Source organism: Tinamus guttatus, unplaced genomic scaffold (genome assembly GCF_059628265.1).
Source record: "Tinamus guttatus ecotype Peru unplaced genomic scaffold, ASM5962826v1 Tinamus_guttatus_pri_ptg000650l, whole genome shotgun sequence".
In the NCBI taxonomy this organism is placed as follows: Eukaryota; Metazoa; Chordata; class Aves; order Tinamiformes; family Tinamidae; genus Tinamus; species Tinamus guttatus.
In genome coordinates this window covers 468671-487857 of record NW_028289184.1, presented here as the reverse complement: position 1 = coordinate 487857, position 19187 = coordinate 468671, and the positions used below count along the sequence as shown (strand labels likewise).

The 19187-nt window shown below is 44.4% G+C and overlaps 1 protein-coding gene across 1 annotated transcript in view; it reads right to left on the bottom strand.

Annotated features, from left to right (window-relative positions):
• RALGAPB (Ral GTPase activating protein non-catalytic subunit beta) overlaps positions 1-19187 on the bottom strand; it is a 52910-nt gene that overhangs the window by 21967 nt on the left and 11756 nt on the right. Inside the window, exons 4-16 of the mRNA XM_088536058.1 lie at positions 18706-18869; positions 17851-18037; positions 16440-16571; positions 15020-15198; positions 12842-12990; positions 12539-12755; positions 7316-7351; positions 5415-5616; positions 3969-4136; positions 2754-2868; positions 2316-2463; positions 632-696; positions 322-454 (exon numbers count right to left, since the gene is read on the bottom strand). Coding sequence (XP_088392184.1) covers positions 322-454; positions 632-696; positions 2316-2463; positions 2754-2868; positions 3969-4136; positions 5415-5616; positions 7316-7351; positions 12539-12755; positions 12842-12990; positions 15020-15198; positions 16440-16571; positions 17851-18037; positions 18706-18869 — 1895 coding nt within the window. The remainder of the gene's footprint in view (positions 1-321; positions 455-631; positions 697-2315; positions 2464-2753; positions 2869-3968; positions 4137-5414; positions 5617-7315; positions 7352-12538; positions 12756-12841; positions 12991-15019; positions 15199-16439; positions 16572-17850; positions 18038-18705; positions 18870-19187) is intronic.

Sequence of the window (19187 nt, the reverse complement as noted above, 5' to 3'; positions counted from 1 at the left end):
CCCGGTGTTGTTCACAAAAATCTAATATCTCAAAAACAGACCAAGCCAAGCAGTTTGTTAACGCCTCTTCAGAAGCTTTTAAGCTTTTCTTACTTTCAAAAACAGTACCAGGAGAGTCTCTTAATAGGATTAAGAACGAAGCAATTAAAGGGCACGTACGGGTACGATCCAGTACTACGCTCTGGAGCTGCTCACCTGGGGTTCCCTACACCCAGGCACACTGACACGTTGGCCAAAACCTACCCGGGTTTGGCCAAGGCGGGAGAAGTGACACCCAACGTGAGACACCCGGCAGCGTTTCAGACACAGGCAGCTCCTCACCGTAATCCCGCAGCAGAGCCTGAGCCGGCCGCTCGCTGTCCGGCGTGGAGGGCTCTGCGCTGCCGCCGCTCGCCATGCTGATGCCGCTGTTCGTGCGGCTGTGGCTTTTGAAGAGGTTATTTTCGCCACTGTTCTGCAAATTGAAAGTCACTTTTAAGCAATCATAAGATTTTTCCAAGAAGAACTCAGAAATACAGTGGAAAAATAAGAAAGATCAAATCTAAAGCAAGTAACTGAACAACTTAGAGTAGCAGATAAAACACATTTTCTTCTGAAGCAATAAGAATTTTATAAGCAAAAACCATCTTACCGTTTCCATCTGACAGCCAATGGCTTCCAGCAGGGCTGAATCTTGAACAATGTTTAACATTGCACCTGAGGAATCGGACACAAGAAGATAACTTCTTCAAGCCAACAGCAGGACATTCACGGCTAACACTTACAAAGAGGCACTGAAGGTTTTGCATACAAGACATCTGCCTAGAGGTTTAGAAACTGCAGGATTTGCTTCAGGTTTCGGCATTGGATGCAAATGATAGCTGAGATAAAAGAGATCCTGCCTTCAACCATGGCAGAAGTGCTTTGAGCATAGGTGTCCTAAATTACTCGCTTCAGAGGGATTTCCATTTTATGGACGGAGTTTGGAATCCTTCCCGTCTCCAAATCAACACTCCAATTTATATTTAAAGACTTCCATGGATTCCACTGGGAATTAAGCTGATCATATAGTTAAGACAGGCCTGCATCCTCTGCCAGCAGCTCAAGGATTTCTGAGCAGCACCTAGTGCAAGGAGGCTCCCTCCTTCTACGGGGCCAGGAGGAGCCAAGGGGCAACTAGCGATGCTCTTAACGAACCTCTGGTAGAGCTGGCAACCTGCTGGACGATGAGGCGAGGAGTGATTGGTCCATTCAGCTCCTCCAAGGCACAGTATCAGCAGAAGGGCCTGCTGCAAGGGTCTGCGCTTGCCTGGTGCTGCCCAAAGACCAGCTGAATGGATATTTAATATCCTTTCCATATTATTCTTCTGGCAGTAAAGGAACCATTCCAGCCGCAGAAAGGAAGCTTTCCACAACCCCTGCAGGCTGGGTTTGTTTCCCTTCACCTCGTTGCTCGTGTCCCTTTCTTGTCCTCTCCTGCTAAGCAGACGGGCTCTCTGCCTCCCAGGGCAGCCACATGCCTCCTCACGGCAATTCTGTCTTTCTTTTTTAACAGTCAAAAGGAAGAAGGTGTTGGAATTGTTTTTTTGAGAAAGAAAAAAATCTTAAGTGCAGAAAAAGTATGGAAAAAGTGTGGAAAAATCTTTCTAAATAAAGCGGGGGAAGCTAATATGAAATAAAAAGGTACGTATGACAAATAAATATTTTATTTCTCCAAAAACACACCTAACTTAACAGATAATGCTTCAAGATCTCAGCTTCTACCTTCGCAGCGTTTAGACGTTAGCACATCCACCACCTCAAGGAAGAGTTGGCTGCCGAAGCACTACAGCCTCTCTGGGCTCGATTCCAAAGCTTTTCTCTGACAGCACACAGTGCGACAAATCCTGTCCGTACGCTGCCAACTCTGGGGCAATGGCTACAAAACTTGCTAACTTTTTCCAAAGTTCGATCATGCCAGAAACTAAAGTGCTCCCTGTAAGCCACTAGTCAACACTTTCCTCCAATATTAAAAAACATTTTTGTATTTCCATTCTTAGCTATCACTTACTTTTCCTGCCAGAATGTGCTTTATATTGATCTCTACTTTTTAAGTTTTATTCCTCATTTGTAAAGAGGACAGAAATGTCACTTTAAAAAAGTGTGAAGCTCTTCAAAAGCATTTCCACAGTGCAATGGGGTTTATACAAAAGGTTTTGCACAGAAGATACCTGCTGGGAATTTCACCTCCTTGCAAAACAACACATGACCAACTGCCACATTACTCAATTCTCTCATTTAAGATTAGTTAAGACCCACTTCTGTGACACAACAAATAAAAAGAAAGTTGAAATAACCTAGTATCATTTGAGTGTTGTTGGGATCTGTTTCAGTTTGCAAAGCTCCTATGAGTATATTCACGAGCCTCAGCTTCAAGGAAAGGAAGGTTACTGGCTTATCATATGTTGAGCTGTCATCATTGCTGAATTTTCCTTCTAGGACAACCTGAAGGAAAAAAACAACACATTTATTTCAGTATCAGGCAGAGATCAGTCTCATACTCACACTAAGCACACTAAGGTATTGGTTTCCTTATTTAGTGTAAGGCATTTGACTTCAAAAGCACATAAATATGGTTTTGCTTTCTTCTGACAGCAGACAAAGATCAATCCTGTCCCTGCTTATTCAGTAATCATGATGACTAACCGTGGGGTACAGGACACCACAGCACCTTAGAAAAAAAGCTAATACTTATAAATAAGTTACCCCAGCAGATAAACTCATAAGATTATTACCTCAGACTTTATGGTTCCAAAATGATGAGGGAGAGGCAACAAAGACAGCAAGATATTAATAGAAGCTCTTCTTAACTCTGTGGGGTTTACATAGATTTTAAACTTTGAGAGTTCTCTGCAAATCAAAGCATCATAAAGTTAATCAACTTTTTTTTTTTTTACAGGAATTTGGAACAAAACTTATTTCATTGCAAATTAAATACGGGAACTCAGTGGTCTTAAGTAATTTACAGTCTACAGTGTAGCTATTTCTTTCTAAATTTCTGAATCTCATCCTGCAACAGCAGGACTACAACAATTTAGCCTAGGGAAGGCATGAGGAGCCATCACCTGCTACAGATTTTTGTACTGGATATAAAAGCAACAAGTTAATGAAATTATTCTCTCCTGCTTCTTTCAAGCAGGAAGTTTCAGCCACAAGCCACTGTCTGCTTGTCACTGCTCGGAAAACACCTTGGTGTTATCAGAGATCCAGGGAATTTGCTCACGTGCGTATGATATAGAACAGAAATGGCTTAGCAAATAGATTTTTTTTTCACTAGTCACTGGTAAATTCTCCCACTTACAAGATCAACCCAAAAGAAATAAACAGTGACTTTAAACCCTGAGATAGCAATTCATTAGTAACTGCAAAATAAAACACAGTGCCGAGAGATAAGATAGATGGTGCAGAAGGCATGCACTGAGTACCATAAAGTGCCTTCAGTTATTTAGCAAAATTTCCAGAAATTTGTACAGTTCTAATGGTAAGGTTATATACTCTGGTGTGAAAAGCTACTTGTCGAAACTCTGTTTTCGAATTAATGATGTATAAAATTACTCTCTACATGAATTCACAGTATTCACAGATGCTAATGAATATCCCATTTAAAAATACTTAAAAATAAGTAAACTTAAAATGTATTTAAGCTAAATCATTCCTTTTCTCTATTCTTGCAAATACTACCTCCTAGCAATGAATATACAGCTAACAATTTATATATATACATATACACATATATTTTTGAACACTGTTACTGCTTTAAACATAATTGCATTAAATCAAATGGAATGTTTCTATTGGAATCATGAAACCACTGGCATTACTGATACTGCACAGTATACACCACAACGGGCATGAGTCCTCCAGTGCAAACTACTTGGGAGTGACAGAGAGCCCACACGATCAACACGTCCCCACAGTGTGATGGTATCTACAGGGAAATGGCATTTTACCTGTCAGGTAAAATAGTTTCAAGAGCCGAAATGAAATAAGGAACCACGACATCAATCCCCTTCAGGTCACAGCAGAATAAAGGAGGGGAGTTTAGAATAACACTGGCAAGAACGGGGTGGCACACGAAATCTGCTATCTGCAAGCCCTGAATTAAAAGCATGTAAAATCTGACAAAGAAAGATAAGATTAAATTATTTGCACATAAAAAGCATCACCATCCCACATGAATAACAACACACAGCAACTATTTCATCTTTTCCCTACAAAGCAGAGCAGGTTTCAAAAACCGAACCTAAGAAAAACTTACGTGAGCATCCCCCTAAGATACTCTAAAATAATGTATAATAAGGTACCGATACAGCAATCACATCTAACCGGCTTCTTAGAGAAAAAGCAGTCGTCTGTATTGGGTGCCAAAGCCCAGCCGAGCAGAGGTTTGCTGAAAGGCCTGAGCTGCTGCAAGGAGGGCCTGGGGGCTGCTGCAAATACAGCCCACGGCTCTCGGGACCTGCTCCCTCCGCTCCCCACGTCAGCGGGGAAACGAGACCTGACTTCCAGTCTCCAGTGCAGAAGCAAAATAATGTTAAGTCTTTTCGAGAAAAAGACTCTACCACAGACTCCAGTACCTGGAAAACGAGGCCAAACATATCCACCACAGCTACGCCAACTGACAACGTGGGGCAATGGTGGTGGGGAGGGGAATAATGTCAAATGGCATAATAAAGACAAAAAAAAAAAGTTTTATTTTGCTTTTAAACCACCTTATAATTTACCTGGCTATTGTCCTAAAGCAGACAGGGTGGGTTTTTTGCCGCTCCTTTTACGGAATACTAATATTTCCTTAATTATTTTGAGGAAGCCTTATAAACAAGGCTGAAATTCACTGGCTAGGCAAGAGAACCCCAGCCTACCTGTACATACCATAAGGCAACATGCAGGAAGATGACTTTGATCTTCCAGCAGTTTGGAGGTTATCTGTGACCAAGGTAGACAACAAGCTAAGAGTCATGATTTGGAAATTCTATTCTCTGTCTCTGAGATTTGCTACAGCATGATGACATAGTGATTTGGGGGTAAAAGATAATAAAAATGTGAAAAAGTCTAATAAAGCTTAAGTGTTGATGAGTCTGCACACCTGCAATCTTTTTCCATGTTAGCAATATTCAGTGGCAAAAAAAGAGCCCAACACAGGCCAAGAAATAAAGACAGTTTGTTGTCCAGCAGAGAGGCAATCCATGGGACGTCCCTTGGAGCAGCACTTAAAGCCCATGGAAAACAGAGACCAGAGGCATCAGAAGAGTGAAGCGCCTGGCTCGGACGAGGAGCTCAACCCAGAGCATTTAAAGCTGTCCAGGCTTTCAGAGCTGGCCCCGCAGGACTGAGCCACGGCAAGTCCCTCTGCCCCACAGAACTACACCACCAAAGCGACTGGAAGAGGTTAGTACCGGGATAAGTACGCTGGCAATATTTCCTCCCCAGTCTTCTTGCTACAAAATATCCTACACAGTGTCCCGCACGCCTCTGCCCTTCCCGCTTCGTAGTTGTCTGGGAATTCACTTGCATCGAACATGGCGTTGGAAGCCATTGTGTCTGTGGACATTTGGGATCCTTTCCGGCGAAACTCCACGCTCGCTTGAGTGGCTATAGCTGGGAAGAGAAAAAAAAAAACAGCTTTTCACTGTATTGCCAGCATGGAAAATAGGCTCATGGGATCCTGGACACAAAGATCAAGTCAAATTTAGTAGTTATGAGGCTGTTAGTTCACTGCATTTGAATCAGTGCCTCTGTTTAGAAACTCTGTGAGAACTAACTTTTTTTTTTTTTTTCCCTACAAGGGTGGCAACAACTAACTTTGAAATTCTAAACAAAATCCCAACTTTCTGTTGCAAAGAGCACATTTATATCCAGTATTCTCTTCTTATCCTGTCTGGAAAGGGTAGGAGACTGTCCTCATCTAATTCTTTTCTTCTAATAGATAAATACATAGATAAAATTAATACTAATACTTTCCTTGCTCCTGTTAAAATACCCCCAAACTTTTAGATCACATCACTGGCACCTCCAAGTGCTTAATTACAAAACTGGCCAACTAATCTCTTTTTGGAGAATCTGAACAACAAGCTGTTCTCATCCAACTTTGCTGTGCAAACACAAAACACTCAAGGGAAAAAAGAAAAATCCAATAATTCTGAGGACTTGTATCAGAAGGAGAAATGTACTGAAAGTCACTCCTCTGATTCGACCCTTCTCTCTCCACACGTTTACTGCAGCTGCCAGGAAAGTTTTAGCAGTTGGCGGTGCAGGTGCCAGCCACTGGGCACCCTCCTAGGCGCTAGCAGGTCCTGTATCCCGGCGGGACTCAGTTTTCCCTACATTTGGTCTCTCTTCCTGCAGAGCAGGTCTGTAAATAACCCAAGCTAATTAAATTTGTGTATTTTGAGGAAGATTTCTAACTCTCTTCCCACATCAGCACCACGTGCACAACATGCAAGAGGCTGCTCGTTTCGCTGCCTTCATCGTTTCTCCCCAGTTGACACCCGGGGGAGATGTTGTTTTGCTTTGGAGCAATCTCCCTCCTGGATTACCAGAAAGAGCAGGTTCCTCATTTAGCCAAGGCTTCACACGCTGCTAGCAGTTTTCAGCAATTTTAGAAGCTAAAAACCAGAACACTGACCATGCTCCTAGCAGGATCAAGTCAGCATAATTCTGCCAGAAGCAGGGAACCTGTCCTGTATCTCAAAGCAGGAATATCAGATTCACAGTCACAGTCATACAAAGACCCATGAGTGCTTGGATAGCTGAGTTGCAACACTAGCTCTTTTTTTTTTTTTTTGATAGGTATTTTTTCAAAAACTCTCTCTGTTAATTTTTGTGTTTAAATTCTTGGTGTAACCTACTGGTACTTTATAAATTTTCAGGGCATAAGTAGTACATAAGCACAAATCTTTATGCGTCTTCCCATGAGCCGTTTTTTGTCCTAAATAAGCTACCCAGCAAAATACTATAGTTGGAAAAAAACACTACATGCACAATGCATACAAACACTAGGTCTGTAAAATAAGCTTTAAGTAAAAAAAAAATATATGGTTAGTGCAAAGTCCTGAAATTCATGACATGATCACAGACTAAAGTACAGAAAAGATGGGACTGATTCAGGCAGATTAATTTGCTTTTGCCAACAATCTTCCCCATTCAAAAACACACACAAAAAAAAATTTCTTTTTTTTCAAGTAAAAGTGCAAAAGCTACAAGAGACAATGAGAATGAATTTACAAATAAAATATGGAATTATGGAAAAAAGAAAAGTATGAGCGCAATTAAGGAAAAGCTACTGGTTCCTACTTACAAGATTTATAAGAAAGAAGAATTTGGATAAAAGATGCTGCAAGATAATAGAAATAAAATGGAAACAAATCAAAGGACAGCAGTAGTTATAAAATACTTTAAAGATGGTGAAACTGTAATATAAGTTAAGAAGCTTTTAGCGTTTTTAAAAATAGATTAAAAGCTTTATGATATAGCAAGCTCGTTAAACACACAGGAAATTGGCATTCAGGTCCAAAATTATGGTTTTGAAAATTCCATGCAAAACAATGAACGAAGAAAGTTACAAAATACTAACAAGATTTAGCTCTCTCCATTTCGGTGTACATCAGCTCTCAGCAGGATGTTGTTAACCCTTCCCAGCTCTGTAGATGGCCCTACCTCGTGCTGCACTCATAGCTCACACTGGCTGTGCCAGGGCATGGGCAGTGACCTGGGGACCCCTCCAAGGGGCAGGTTACTTACCTGCTGCACAGGCTTCTCCTCCAGATACTGCTGCTTCCACAGCCATAAGTTCCTGACGGCATCGCAGCAATGTCTGCCATCAGCAAAGCGGCCAAGAGCCCGCGGCAAAGCCCAGCACAGAGCAGCTGCCTGCCCTAACCGCCATGTCAGGAACCTCCCGCAGCAGAAATGCACAGCAGAACATTGCTGGAGAGGCCAACATCTCCAAAACAATCTCGAGGGACAGAAAAGGTGAGAGAATCCAGCTACCTAGAGGGAAAACTACCTACCTTGTAGGAGCGGTTTCTTTGAATGTGGTGGGTCAGATTGAGACCTCAGAACCAAGACTCTCAGCAATGCTCTAGACCCTTCTAATCAGGGTTTACGATGGATGGTTCCTGTACCCCAAAAAACTTTCTTTGGGACATCATATTAGGGACTCCACCACTTCCCTGGCAGCCTGTTCCAATGCTTCACCACTTCTTCTGTGCAGCAATTCTTCCTAATGTCTAACCTGAATTTCCCCTGGCGCAACTTGAGGCGATTTCCTCTTGTCCTATGGGTAGTTATTCTGGAGAAGAGATCGATCTCCCCCTCACTACAGCCTCCTTTTGGGTAGTTGTAGGGAGTGATAGGGTCTCCCTGGAGCCTCCTCTTCTCCACACGGAATAACCCATCTCCCTCAGCCACTCCTGGTCAGCTCTGTGCTCCAGCCCGGCACCAGCTTCACTGCCCTTCTCTGGACATGCTCCAGAGCCTCCATGTCCTTCTTGTAGTGGGGGTCCCCAACGTGAACACAGAGTTCGAGGAGCGGCCTCAGCAGCGCTGAACACAGGGGGCAATCCCTGTCCTGCTCTCCTGCTCCTGCTGGCTGCCCTGTTCCTGACACCAGCAGGAGGCCGCTGGCCTTCTTGGCCACCTGGGCTCACTGCTGGCTCCTGCTCAGCCGCTCTCGACCAGCACTCTCAGGTCCTCCTCTGCCCTCCACTCTCCAGCTGCTCTGCCCCAGCCTGTAGCGCTGCTTGGGGCTGTTGTGATCCAAGTGCGGGACCTGCCACTTGGCCTTGTGTCACCTCACACAGTTGGTCTCAGCCCATGGATCCAGCCTGTCCAGACCCCTCTGCAGAGCCTTCCTACCCTCAAGCAGGTCGACTCTTCCTCCTAGCTTGGTGTCATCTGCAAATTTGCTGTGGGTGCCCTCAATCCCCTCATCCAGACCATTGATAAAGACATTAAAGAGGCCCGGCCCCAACACTGATCCCTGGGGAACAACGCTTGGGACTGGATTTAGCTCCATTCACCCGCACTCTCTGGGCCCAGCCATCCAGCCAGTTCTTCACCCAGCGAAGAGGACACCCGTCTAAGCTCTGAACTGCACCACAAGAAGGCAGAAAACGTGTGCAAGTGACAGGAAGACGAATAAGAAAAACAGTCTGGAAAACACAGTGTTCCTGGGCAGGAGATGCCTCTTGCAGAACCAGACAGGATCCTGAATCAAGGGATTTCACCTCTTTCTCTGACACTACAAAGTGGCCCTCAGTCTTCCCATCAGCCGGCAATGACAAGCAGAAAAATTCTAATCAGAGAGCTGTGAAAGGAGGAATTCCTAACTTCGTGGCATTGAGACAAACTGAACAACAGAAGGGCTTAAAACTCTTGAAAAACCTTGATACAAATGCAGCCCCAGATAAGGCTAAACAGAGTGTGCATGGACCAGCAGATCATAAATAGAGCCACTTACATACTGTAAATAATCCCTGAAGTATTCATTAAAAAAGAAAAAAAGGTAATAGCACTTCCTGAGGCTAATGTAAAAGGCTCTCAATAGCAGTGCCAGAAATGGTAAGACTATCCAGCTGGTATCAAAAGCATCTGCTGCATCAGGTAGAGATGGACTGCTATATACAGGCATATATATAACCAGCCTACAAGTAAAAACTATATACAAAAAGCAGCAGATTTCTTTTTTGCCCTCTTTCCTATCAGTGGCATTGTGACAACGAGGGATCCTTCCCTGCTGCCTCTTTCCCCAAGGTCTGCCTGGCCGGGTGAGCTGAGCCGGGCAGGACCTGCGGATCCAGTTTCTGATGTGCCCGCATGCGCGGCAGGGAGCGCCGGGCCCTCGCGCGGTCCAGGCAGGCAGAGACGGTGCCTGGAAGCATCACACTCCACAGAGCACCAGAACAGAAACTCTTCCTTTTGGACATGAGCCTGGCTTTAAAAGATGCTGATGCTTAAAATCAACAGAGACTAAGACTTTCGAAGTCTTGTCACATTCTTCCACTTAAGGAAGAGGCTTAGCAGCTGACCTGGAGACCTGCCGGCAGCCAGGAGATCGGACTTTAGTACCTCTCTGCAAAGACAGTGTGGCAGTACGGGTCCGTTTTCCACGTGTCCAGTCTGCTCTCATTTTGGCAGCCTGTCACAACATTTTTGTGCATAGTACTTTAATCAGTGGTAACAGCTACTCATGGCATCCTGGAAGGGCAGGAACAGAATGGAAAGAGGCTGATTTCCTGACTCTGGCAGCAGGATGTCTTTCAGAGGACAGGATACTGAGAGCAGAGAATTTTTACTGACTTGCTGCTCCAGGCAGGTCAAGTGCAAACATTTGAAGGTGACAAAAGCAAAGACAAATTCAGCCGTTTTGTAAGGCTATAAATTTAAACTGTATCAAACAAAGAAAGGAACCAAGGCAAGTGAGTTAAGGAAGATCTACTGGAGAACTGGAAGTGCTCTTTGCAAGAGCATCATCTCTCCTCGGAGCTCACCTCAAAGGCACTACGACTAGCACCAAGTCAGCAAAAGGACCCAGGACTAGATTCCTTCCAAAAGCACTTCTTATGGATCCAACTCCTTTTCTGATGGAGGAGCTACTCTGTGCAAATCAGTAAGTCTTGCTCCCAGAAGTCCTAAACTGGACAAGCACTAAGCGAAGAGCCACGTGCCTGGACTACAACAGGCAGGATCCCAACTGCCAGAGGGGCTACGTCAAGAGGATACTTGTTACTATTCCCGAGTACAGCCATAACATTCTCCATAACACTGCAGCACACCAGGAATCACTCTGTGATGATGTGCAAAAACTGGACCGAAGAACCTGAATGGAGTTTGCCAACTTTGCCATTTGCTGCTACTTAACAGCAGAACACGTGACACGGGAGCATGGACCTCATCAGGGACGGCTCTGGGCTGGTTTTATTCATTATGAGTTAGTGAAAAAGGACAGCGATAAACATTTGCTGCAAAACTCCAGGCATGGTGCTATTTAATCAAAGAACTGTCTAGGGTTTCTAGGAACAGGAGAACTGAAGTAGCGGTTGATGAATCCCTCTGTAAGAATAGCAATAACTCAATATTCTGGCTGCTGTTGGAGGAGTTGCAACATTGTTTGGGCTCACAAAAGGCCTTCAAAATCTTTAAAGCAAGTCAATTTTGGTTTGGAATGACTGAGTTGTAATCACAGTATCTGTGTTCACAGCTGGCATTTTGTTATATAAGGAAAAACATGGCTAAGCAGTAATAATATATTTCTAAAAAAGACCAGCATATCAGCCCACTTCCTTTCTAGGTTGAGCACTACCTAAAAATTGCTCAAGATACAGGTTAAGTCAAAATTAAAGCCAACAGATCAATCTGGAAAGCAGTTATACTTGAATACAGAAATATATGACCTGAATATTCACATGCATATGCTCCCAAATTACTCTTTACTTCTTCCTAAATTCAATTATTTATTTCTCTATTCACATGTCACAGGCTTTTCCATGGAGACTTGAACTTCCTATCACAGAAATTCATGACCTACCACTTCCCAAAAACCCGTGTTGTCTATCTCAGGTCACCTTCACTGCAGCCCAGCGCCTAAGCCCATTATATCCATGCAAGGGGGAGAATGGGACTTGTGACACAAAACAGAGAGGCCACTGAGTTTAACCACTGCCGCCAAGTCCCACCTTAGTCCTACCTAACTTCCTGCAACAACCCTCCTTTTTCTTTCTTTTTTTTTTTTTTTTCTTTAGGCCAGTGAGCTTTGGATGTCCATTTTGGGGAAAATTTCATGGACATTTGACATATTAAATAAAGGATGGGGGAAAAAGGAGAGGAGCAGTAATGTTGGCTCCTCTTTATGTGTATCTCCAAAGGAAGGAGGGTGCAAAAAACCCTCTGAGCAGAGGATTCTGTCTCTGCTATCACGTCTCAGGACATTTAACCTCTGCATGTGAGCAAACCATGTGAGGCAAAATAAACCCTGCAGTTTAGGACTGAAGACCATGCGGGTACCAAGCCATACAAAGAAAGCGCAGCAGCCATCACTGCAAGACAGCAACTTTGCTTGAGATTTTAAAGATTTTTGCTTTTACAGCATTTTACAAGAACAAGGGGAAGCACCACTTCGTGCAATATGTGAACAGATGTTACAACTTCTGAACATTAGTCTGTTTAAAAAGCTGCTATTACTCAAAGAAATACTTAAAGCTCGGAAGTTAACTCTTCGCTACTTAACTCTTAACTAGGAAGTTTTTCTCTTCACTTGTGCTTTTCTCTGCTAGCATTATTGGGACTGCTATACTTGTTAGATCAAGGAAGTGTTTAATAGTAAGAAGAGATTTTTTAATTTAAAGTCCCTAAGATCTCCTGGGCTGGTCACAGCTGCTGGCTTAGCTGGGAGGGGTTAAAACAATACAAGGCTTAGATTAGATTTTTTTTTTTTTTGGTTAGTTACACGTTAATCTTGCAGGTAGGAAATGTCAGTAAAACAAGGAAAAATATTTATAGATATTTGTTCAGCAATATTTACCAGTCATGCTGCTGTCTCTATTTATTCCATTATGAAGTTTACAGTGAACAAATGCTGCATCAAATAACCACGATCCAAACAGGTTCAAGATGCTGTTAACCTTGGGCCTGCGGGGAGCCGGCAGCGGCCGCGGCTCGGAGCTGGTCTGGTTGGGGCTGGAGAGCGGGGATGTGGAGGAGGGCTGGTGCTGTACTTTGGAAGCGTGCGCAGTGCTTACCTGCGGGGAGGGAAGGGCAAGTGAGCTCCTGGCAGCGGGGAGAGCTGCCCGCTCCAACCGAAGCGCCGCGGAGCGCGAGGCCTCACCGTGCTGGTCTTCATCGTGGCCTTGTTCACGGTGACGGCGCGGTGCCGGCGGTTGTGGGGAGGAGTGGTGCTGACGGCGCTGTTCTGCGGCATGCTCAGCCTGTTCACCGGCGTGGGCGGCGCGCTGTCCGACCGCGGCCGCGAGATGCCTGCACAGCAGGAGAGAAAGCAGACGTGAAGCTCGGCCGCCCTGCGCTCACAGGCAGCCGCGCTGTGACACTGGAGCCTTCTGCAAACACACGAGCTCTTTCGCCTCTGCCCACTCCCCAAAGAGCAGTGTTAAGAGGAGCATCTTTCCACTTTTGTTATTAGCATAAATAAAATAGCATTAAACAAAAACACAGGCAAGAAAAAACTCTGGATGCACTACATAGGCAAATGGCACTGGCATAAAAAAAGAGGAAAAATGAACTTGGAAATGTGTACCTGAGAAGACTGAATCACAGACTCACAGACTCACAGAATGGTTGAGGTTGGAAGGGGATCTCTAGGGATCATCTAGTCCAACCCCCTGCTCCAGCGGGGACACCCAGAGCACGGGGCACAGGGTGGCATGCAGGTGGGTTTGAAGATCTCCAAAGGAGACTCCACAGCCTCTCTGGGCAGCCTGTGCCAGGGCTCTGGCACCCACACAGGAAAGTTCTTCCTCGAATGCAGATGGAACTGCCTGGAGTTTAATTTATATCCATTACCCCTTGTCCTGTCAGAGGGAAAGGGGCCAGGCTCATTAGAAAGCCACCGTAACAGTTCCCTGCAGCCAGACGCTGCCGCTGGGCCTCGCTTCTGCCCTCCTCTGAGGCAGCTCCAGAGCCCGTGTGGCCCTGCAGAGCCAACGCAGCTCACTGGGCTGCAGGGAAGCTGGGCAGGCTCATGACATTGCAGCAAAGCAGCTCCCTGAACAGCCCCATCCCAAAGCTCCTACAAGGCAAGGGGCAAGAGAGCAGGGCGAGCCAAAATCTTCTGGCAGCGGCAACTCATTAGATCAGTTGTCATCTTGTGAAACTGAACTTCAGGAAATACTTGTGGGGCCTGAAAAGCTGCCCTTCCTAGTCACAGAATTGGGAGCAATTAATTCCAAATCTCCCTCTGCAAAATCTGCAGCCACAAATCACTTCCACCCACGTTAGTGACCGCCAGCACTGGTGCCCACAGGAAAACCAAAGGGGCAGCGCAGCGTGCATGAAGCCTCGGGAAGGGGCCCAGCTCTGCCGGCTCTCCGGCTCGGGGAGCTGCCAGGGAAGCCAGGTGCACGGGGAGGACAGATCACCAACACTCGCCTGCACATGGAGTCTCACACGGACACTCCAGGAAGGCCAAATTTACAAACTAATCACCAATGCTAATTCCCAATGGCACTTTCACAAAGCTCTTGGCCATAGTGGGCTTCTCCTTCTTGCCTACTATATTTAATAGCTTTTCAAAACTGTTAAATATTTTTTAACTATTCCCAGAGGGACACCTTACAGCAAGCTCCAATTTTTACTGTTTCACTGCAGCAGATTTTCCACCTGAAGAAAGAGGATTTGGCAGAGTTGGACAGTCTGCAGGAGTTTGTTATCTCTAAAGCTTCAATAAGCTTGAAGCACACTAAGAATACAACCTTAGTTTTCCAGTGCTATATAGTATTATTTAAGAATTACCAGCCTGTGCTTACATCTACTTTACCTTTGAGTGACATTTAAACTACGCAATTATGAGTAGGCAGAAAATCTTTCCTTCTCAGTAGCTCTTGTAACCCATTAATCCAGAGTTAAATGAAACTGGTATCCGTAGCATAAACATCTAAAGATGCCAGTAAAGAATCAATACCTTATAAAAACAAGTGCTGCCACTGAGTTTATACAGAGAGTTGTCAATGTTCACAACATGCTAAACACCTAAAACTTGCATTGTGGTGCAGAGAGAAAGAGAAATAAATGTCACTCAGGGAAAGAGGATGTCCAGTTTTAATTTACACTTTATACACATATAGAGATATATATTTTAATGGCAATTTATTTAGAATTACAGCCATTCAAAAGTGATTTTAGGTTCCTTCTCTGTTGATTCCATGATATACTTGCAAGTGAAAAATTAGACTGTTACACCTGTGTTGCTGAAGAATCCAGATTTTAAAAGAATAAAATAGGGATGAGGTTACTGCTCCCAGCTATTCACAGACAAGGCAAAAGACATTACCTAGGAATGCGTCCACTAAACAGCTGATCCCACGCATGGCACGAAAGAATATCTGAGGCAGATGTTTAAGGCAGGGGTACTGATTCAGTTCTTGAGTCATTCCACTCACATTCAGGAACTGCTCCTGAAATTTGGGGGTAGAGCTAATAATGGCGGGGTTACTCAAATCCACAGGATTACTGCGCACAAAGGAGAGAGCAAAATACATTTCAGTCAGTTTAAGAATAACTGTTAGAAGGTTAAGAATTGCTTAAAGTGCTTAAGGATGTCCTGATTTTAGACATATTTAAACCAACAGCAACTAAAGGGAACTATAAGATAACTGCAAAGGCAGGGGTCTTATACCAGCACATTCTGTTTTTTTAAGCTATTACTTTATCACAAAAATGATATTTAAATGTCGATTTTTTGCATTGGTAGGCCTTCATTTTAAACATTACGCAAATACGCTTCGTAATTTTATTAATAAACCCAATGAAACAGAGAATGCACTACACAGAACAACCCTGCAGTTGCAGTAATATTAACTACATAAGAGGTCTTTGGACCCAGTTTTCAAGAGTTACTAACATGGTTAAAAATGTTCCTTCTAAAAGGGTTAGCACCGAAACAAATATCATCAGTAAAGAATGATGACAAAGTACAGGGGCAGGGGATGCAAATCTTGAGCTCTGGTCTCTGACCAATACAAATGCTGAAACAGGAAGGCCAGACTCGACGCGTATGATACTTGTGACATTACTATCACAAATGGAGAAAAAGAACAGATTTTTAGCTAATTAAAAGTAGTAGTCTTTAAAGAATCTAACATTTAGAAAACTTCCATCACTAAAATATCACTTATGCTTTTTTAAAAAAGGCATAATGTTCTGCAGTAAAGAAGCCTAAAACAGAAAAGTCACTTGGCTTAGTTATATGTTTAAGAGGGGAAGCAAAAAATACCAATGTTAGAATTAATTATATAGCTCCCTTCATAAAAACAAAGACGTACACCCACTCTAAAAATAACCTCTGGTAGGTTACATGGAATGACTTGGCAAGTACATGGAAGCAGCACACGGATTTCAGCACTATTGTTCTACTTTTCCTGTTTGCTATCTCAAAGAAAGAGAATTGTATTCAGGTCTTTATTTTTAAGATCCTCCAAAAGGCCTAATAGCTACAAACTATACATATATGTATTTTAATTAAACAAACCAGTTTATTTTCTGAAAAGGTCCATGAGTTTGAAGTTGTAGAACCCTCACTTGCAGCCTCGTGCTGGACTGCCACAGGGCGCTATTACAAGTGTCTCATGCTCTGTATATTTGAGTACTTAACGATACCAATTTGCAGAAAAAAATATATATATATGTGCATGTAATGCAAGCTTATAAAACAACTCAAGAACATGAACAATGTATGGCTGTGATTACAATACCTCAGCATATGTAAAAAGCGAAACCAGGTTTGTGCAATGCACTCATTATCCATCTCAGGAGGAATCAGACCTGCATCTTCATCGGGAATTTTAAATGGAGGGAATGAAGGCCCATATGTAAAACGCAGCAACCTAGGAAGCAAGTCAGAGAGCTGTCATTCAATGAATACACCTCAAAATTTAAGCATGCATTTGAGCCTTGAGGAAGTCTGCAGCCTGTCAGTGAGCATGAAAGCAACATCGCGCCAGGCTGTTTTCCTAACTTCTTTCCTAACTTTTCCTAAGTTTATGCACTTTATGCAATGGTTTTGCCCCCATAAACCTTTGAAAAACTGCTGCCTTGGAGCAGGACCAGGGCTCACCGTGATGCACAGAGCCGCGAAGACGCTGCCGCCTGCTCAGCCGGGGGTTCCGATTCACACAGGTGCTCCACAGCGCCCAAGACAGGAGAACCCCAGCCCATGGCTCATCCCTAAGGGCCTGAAGAGGTCGAATTACTGCTTTTCTTTTCTTGAAAATTTGCCCCCCCTCAAACATTGGGCACTGCAGCAGCTGGCAGCCAGATAATGCTGAACACCCCCAAACTGGAAACCACCAGGAGCAGGTGCAAAGCACCCAAGGGGGAAGAGAAATATCCACAGGTAAACTCATGAGTGAAACGTTGGCCATGGAGTCGCACCCGCACGGATATGGATTTTAACACTTTGTAAATGTTCCAGGCCCCAAATAAAAAACTCCTATATGGTTTTAAGCTGAAAAGCTTTCTCTCAGCTCATTGCTAACAACCAATTCAGGAAAGGGCTTACTAAAACAACACGGTAAATGTCTGAAGTTGGAGTTCTGCTGAAGTCCCAGGCACGCAGTCTCATATAGCACTAAAGTTAAACTTAACATCAAAGGTGTTCCCTTTTCTATGTATTAAATGCAAAAGAACATTACTATGTAGAGGAGAGCTGACTAAGGAAATCTGGCAGAAAACCTGTGGATTACTATGCATAAACAGAAGAAAAACTTGTAGTCAACAGCCGGAGACAAAATGTGGGCATGGGGAGCACGGGGTGGAACAGCAACACATGCTCTGAGACAGAGCTGCTCTTTTCAGATCAGCGAATCATGAATATTTTCTGTTATGCAATGCTACATCTAACGGGATAAAAATAGCTGCAGAAACAGCGTGGGAAGTGCACAGAGCTTGTGTTGCAGCTTGATTTCCTCGCAGGTATAGCAAGTAGCTGCATAATGTGGAAAGTCCATCCACACTTATACTTTAACAAGTACCTCAAAAGTAAAAAGCTTGTACTGAGTTAAAATAAATCTCATCAAGCAGTAAAGGATGAAAAAAAGCCAGGGCAAAAGAGCAGACCTTATCATCCCAGCGGGCACACACCTATTCCCGCGGGGCTTCTCCTACCTGGAAGTGAGGGCACAGATAACCTTGCTCCATTGCTCCACCACGGCCGGGTGATGCCGCCAGTTGGCCACCATCTCCTTGGCCGTCTTCCAGTAGGGCGGCGTGGGGAAGCAGCGCGCGCAGGCCAGCAGCCACACCTCGAAGAGTACCCCGATGAGCCGCTCCGCCAGGCTCTCAGCGATGCCGCCTGCGACAGAACGCAGCGCCGCGTGAGCTGCGCTCGGCCCTGGGCTCTCACCCCTGCCACGCAGGCAGCTCGCGTGACCACCGCTCGCTTTGAGTGGTAACTGCAAGAACAGTCTTAAAATCGCCTTCGTTTCAAGAGTGATTCCTAGTCACTTCCTGTAGTCAATTAAGCTTTTACGAGACCAAAATTATAGATAAAGCCCAACCACATATATATGTCACTATGGGATAGCGTGATTTCAGCTACAAACTTTAGCTAAACAGTACTCTAATGCACGGTATACTCGATGCCATATTTACTTATTAACAAATAAACACAAACAAATGTCGGTATCTCCCGACAACACTGTCCCCCAACAGTTACGCCCAGCACCACCGCACGTGCATTTCAGTGTGACAGACAGGAAACAAGGTCACCTGAGACCCGTCTTTGCCGCTCCATGTACACTGTTTTACCAAAACGCGGCCTGGAGAACAGGCTCAGTTCCAAACCGCTCCGTCCTTTCGGACGGTGCTTCGACTCAGAGAAGAGCAGCAGAATGAGGAAGGAGTGACTGCTCTCTCATGGCTACCAAGAGCATTTAAGAGGTTCTCCCAACAGGCAGCTTGGCAGGCAGCAAGGCCAAAGTTTTTCCCCATAGTAGAAGCAAGCGAAAGTTGAGCACAAACCTTGCACCGTTGGAGCTGCTAGAAGGGTGTCGTTAATCTGAAGAAGAAACAACAGCAAAACTTCCCAGGTTTCTCTTGCCATAATTGTGGATTCACGAGCCAGTTTCTGGACAGCTTTCAAAACCTGCAAGCACAGCCTAATCTGGCTAGACCCGGGGTCTGGCCTGCAAGAGAGAACAACACACGGCGTGAGTCAATGAACAGCAGGTCCAAGCGGCACAGCGGGATGCTCACGCCAAGCTGGGCTGGGAGCATTTACCAGGGAAAACACCAGTGCTACGGGACAAGAGCAAGGAACATAAGCTCAGATGCTTCTAACATCCTAGCTCTGCCTTAATGAGCACGAGAGGTACCCTAATGTTTATTACATGACACACAATGCCCCAGTGTAAAATGAATCTTTTAAATGGAGAAAGTACAACACGCTTATCCACAAGAATGTGCCCTAAACCAAAGTCAAAATGAAGTTTTCTTGAGACATC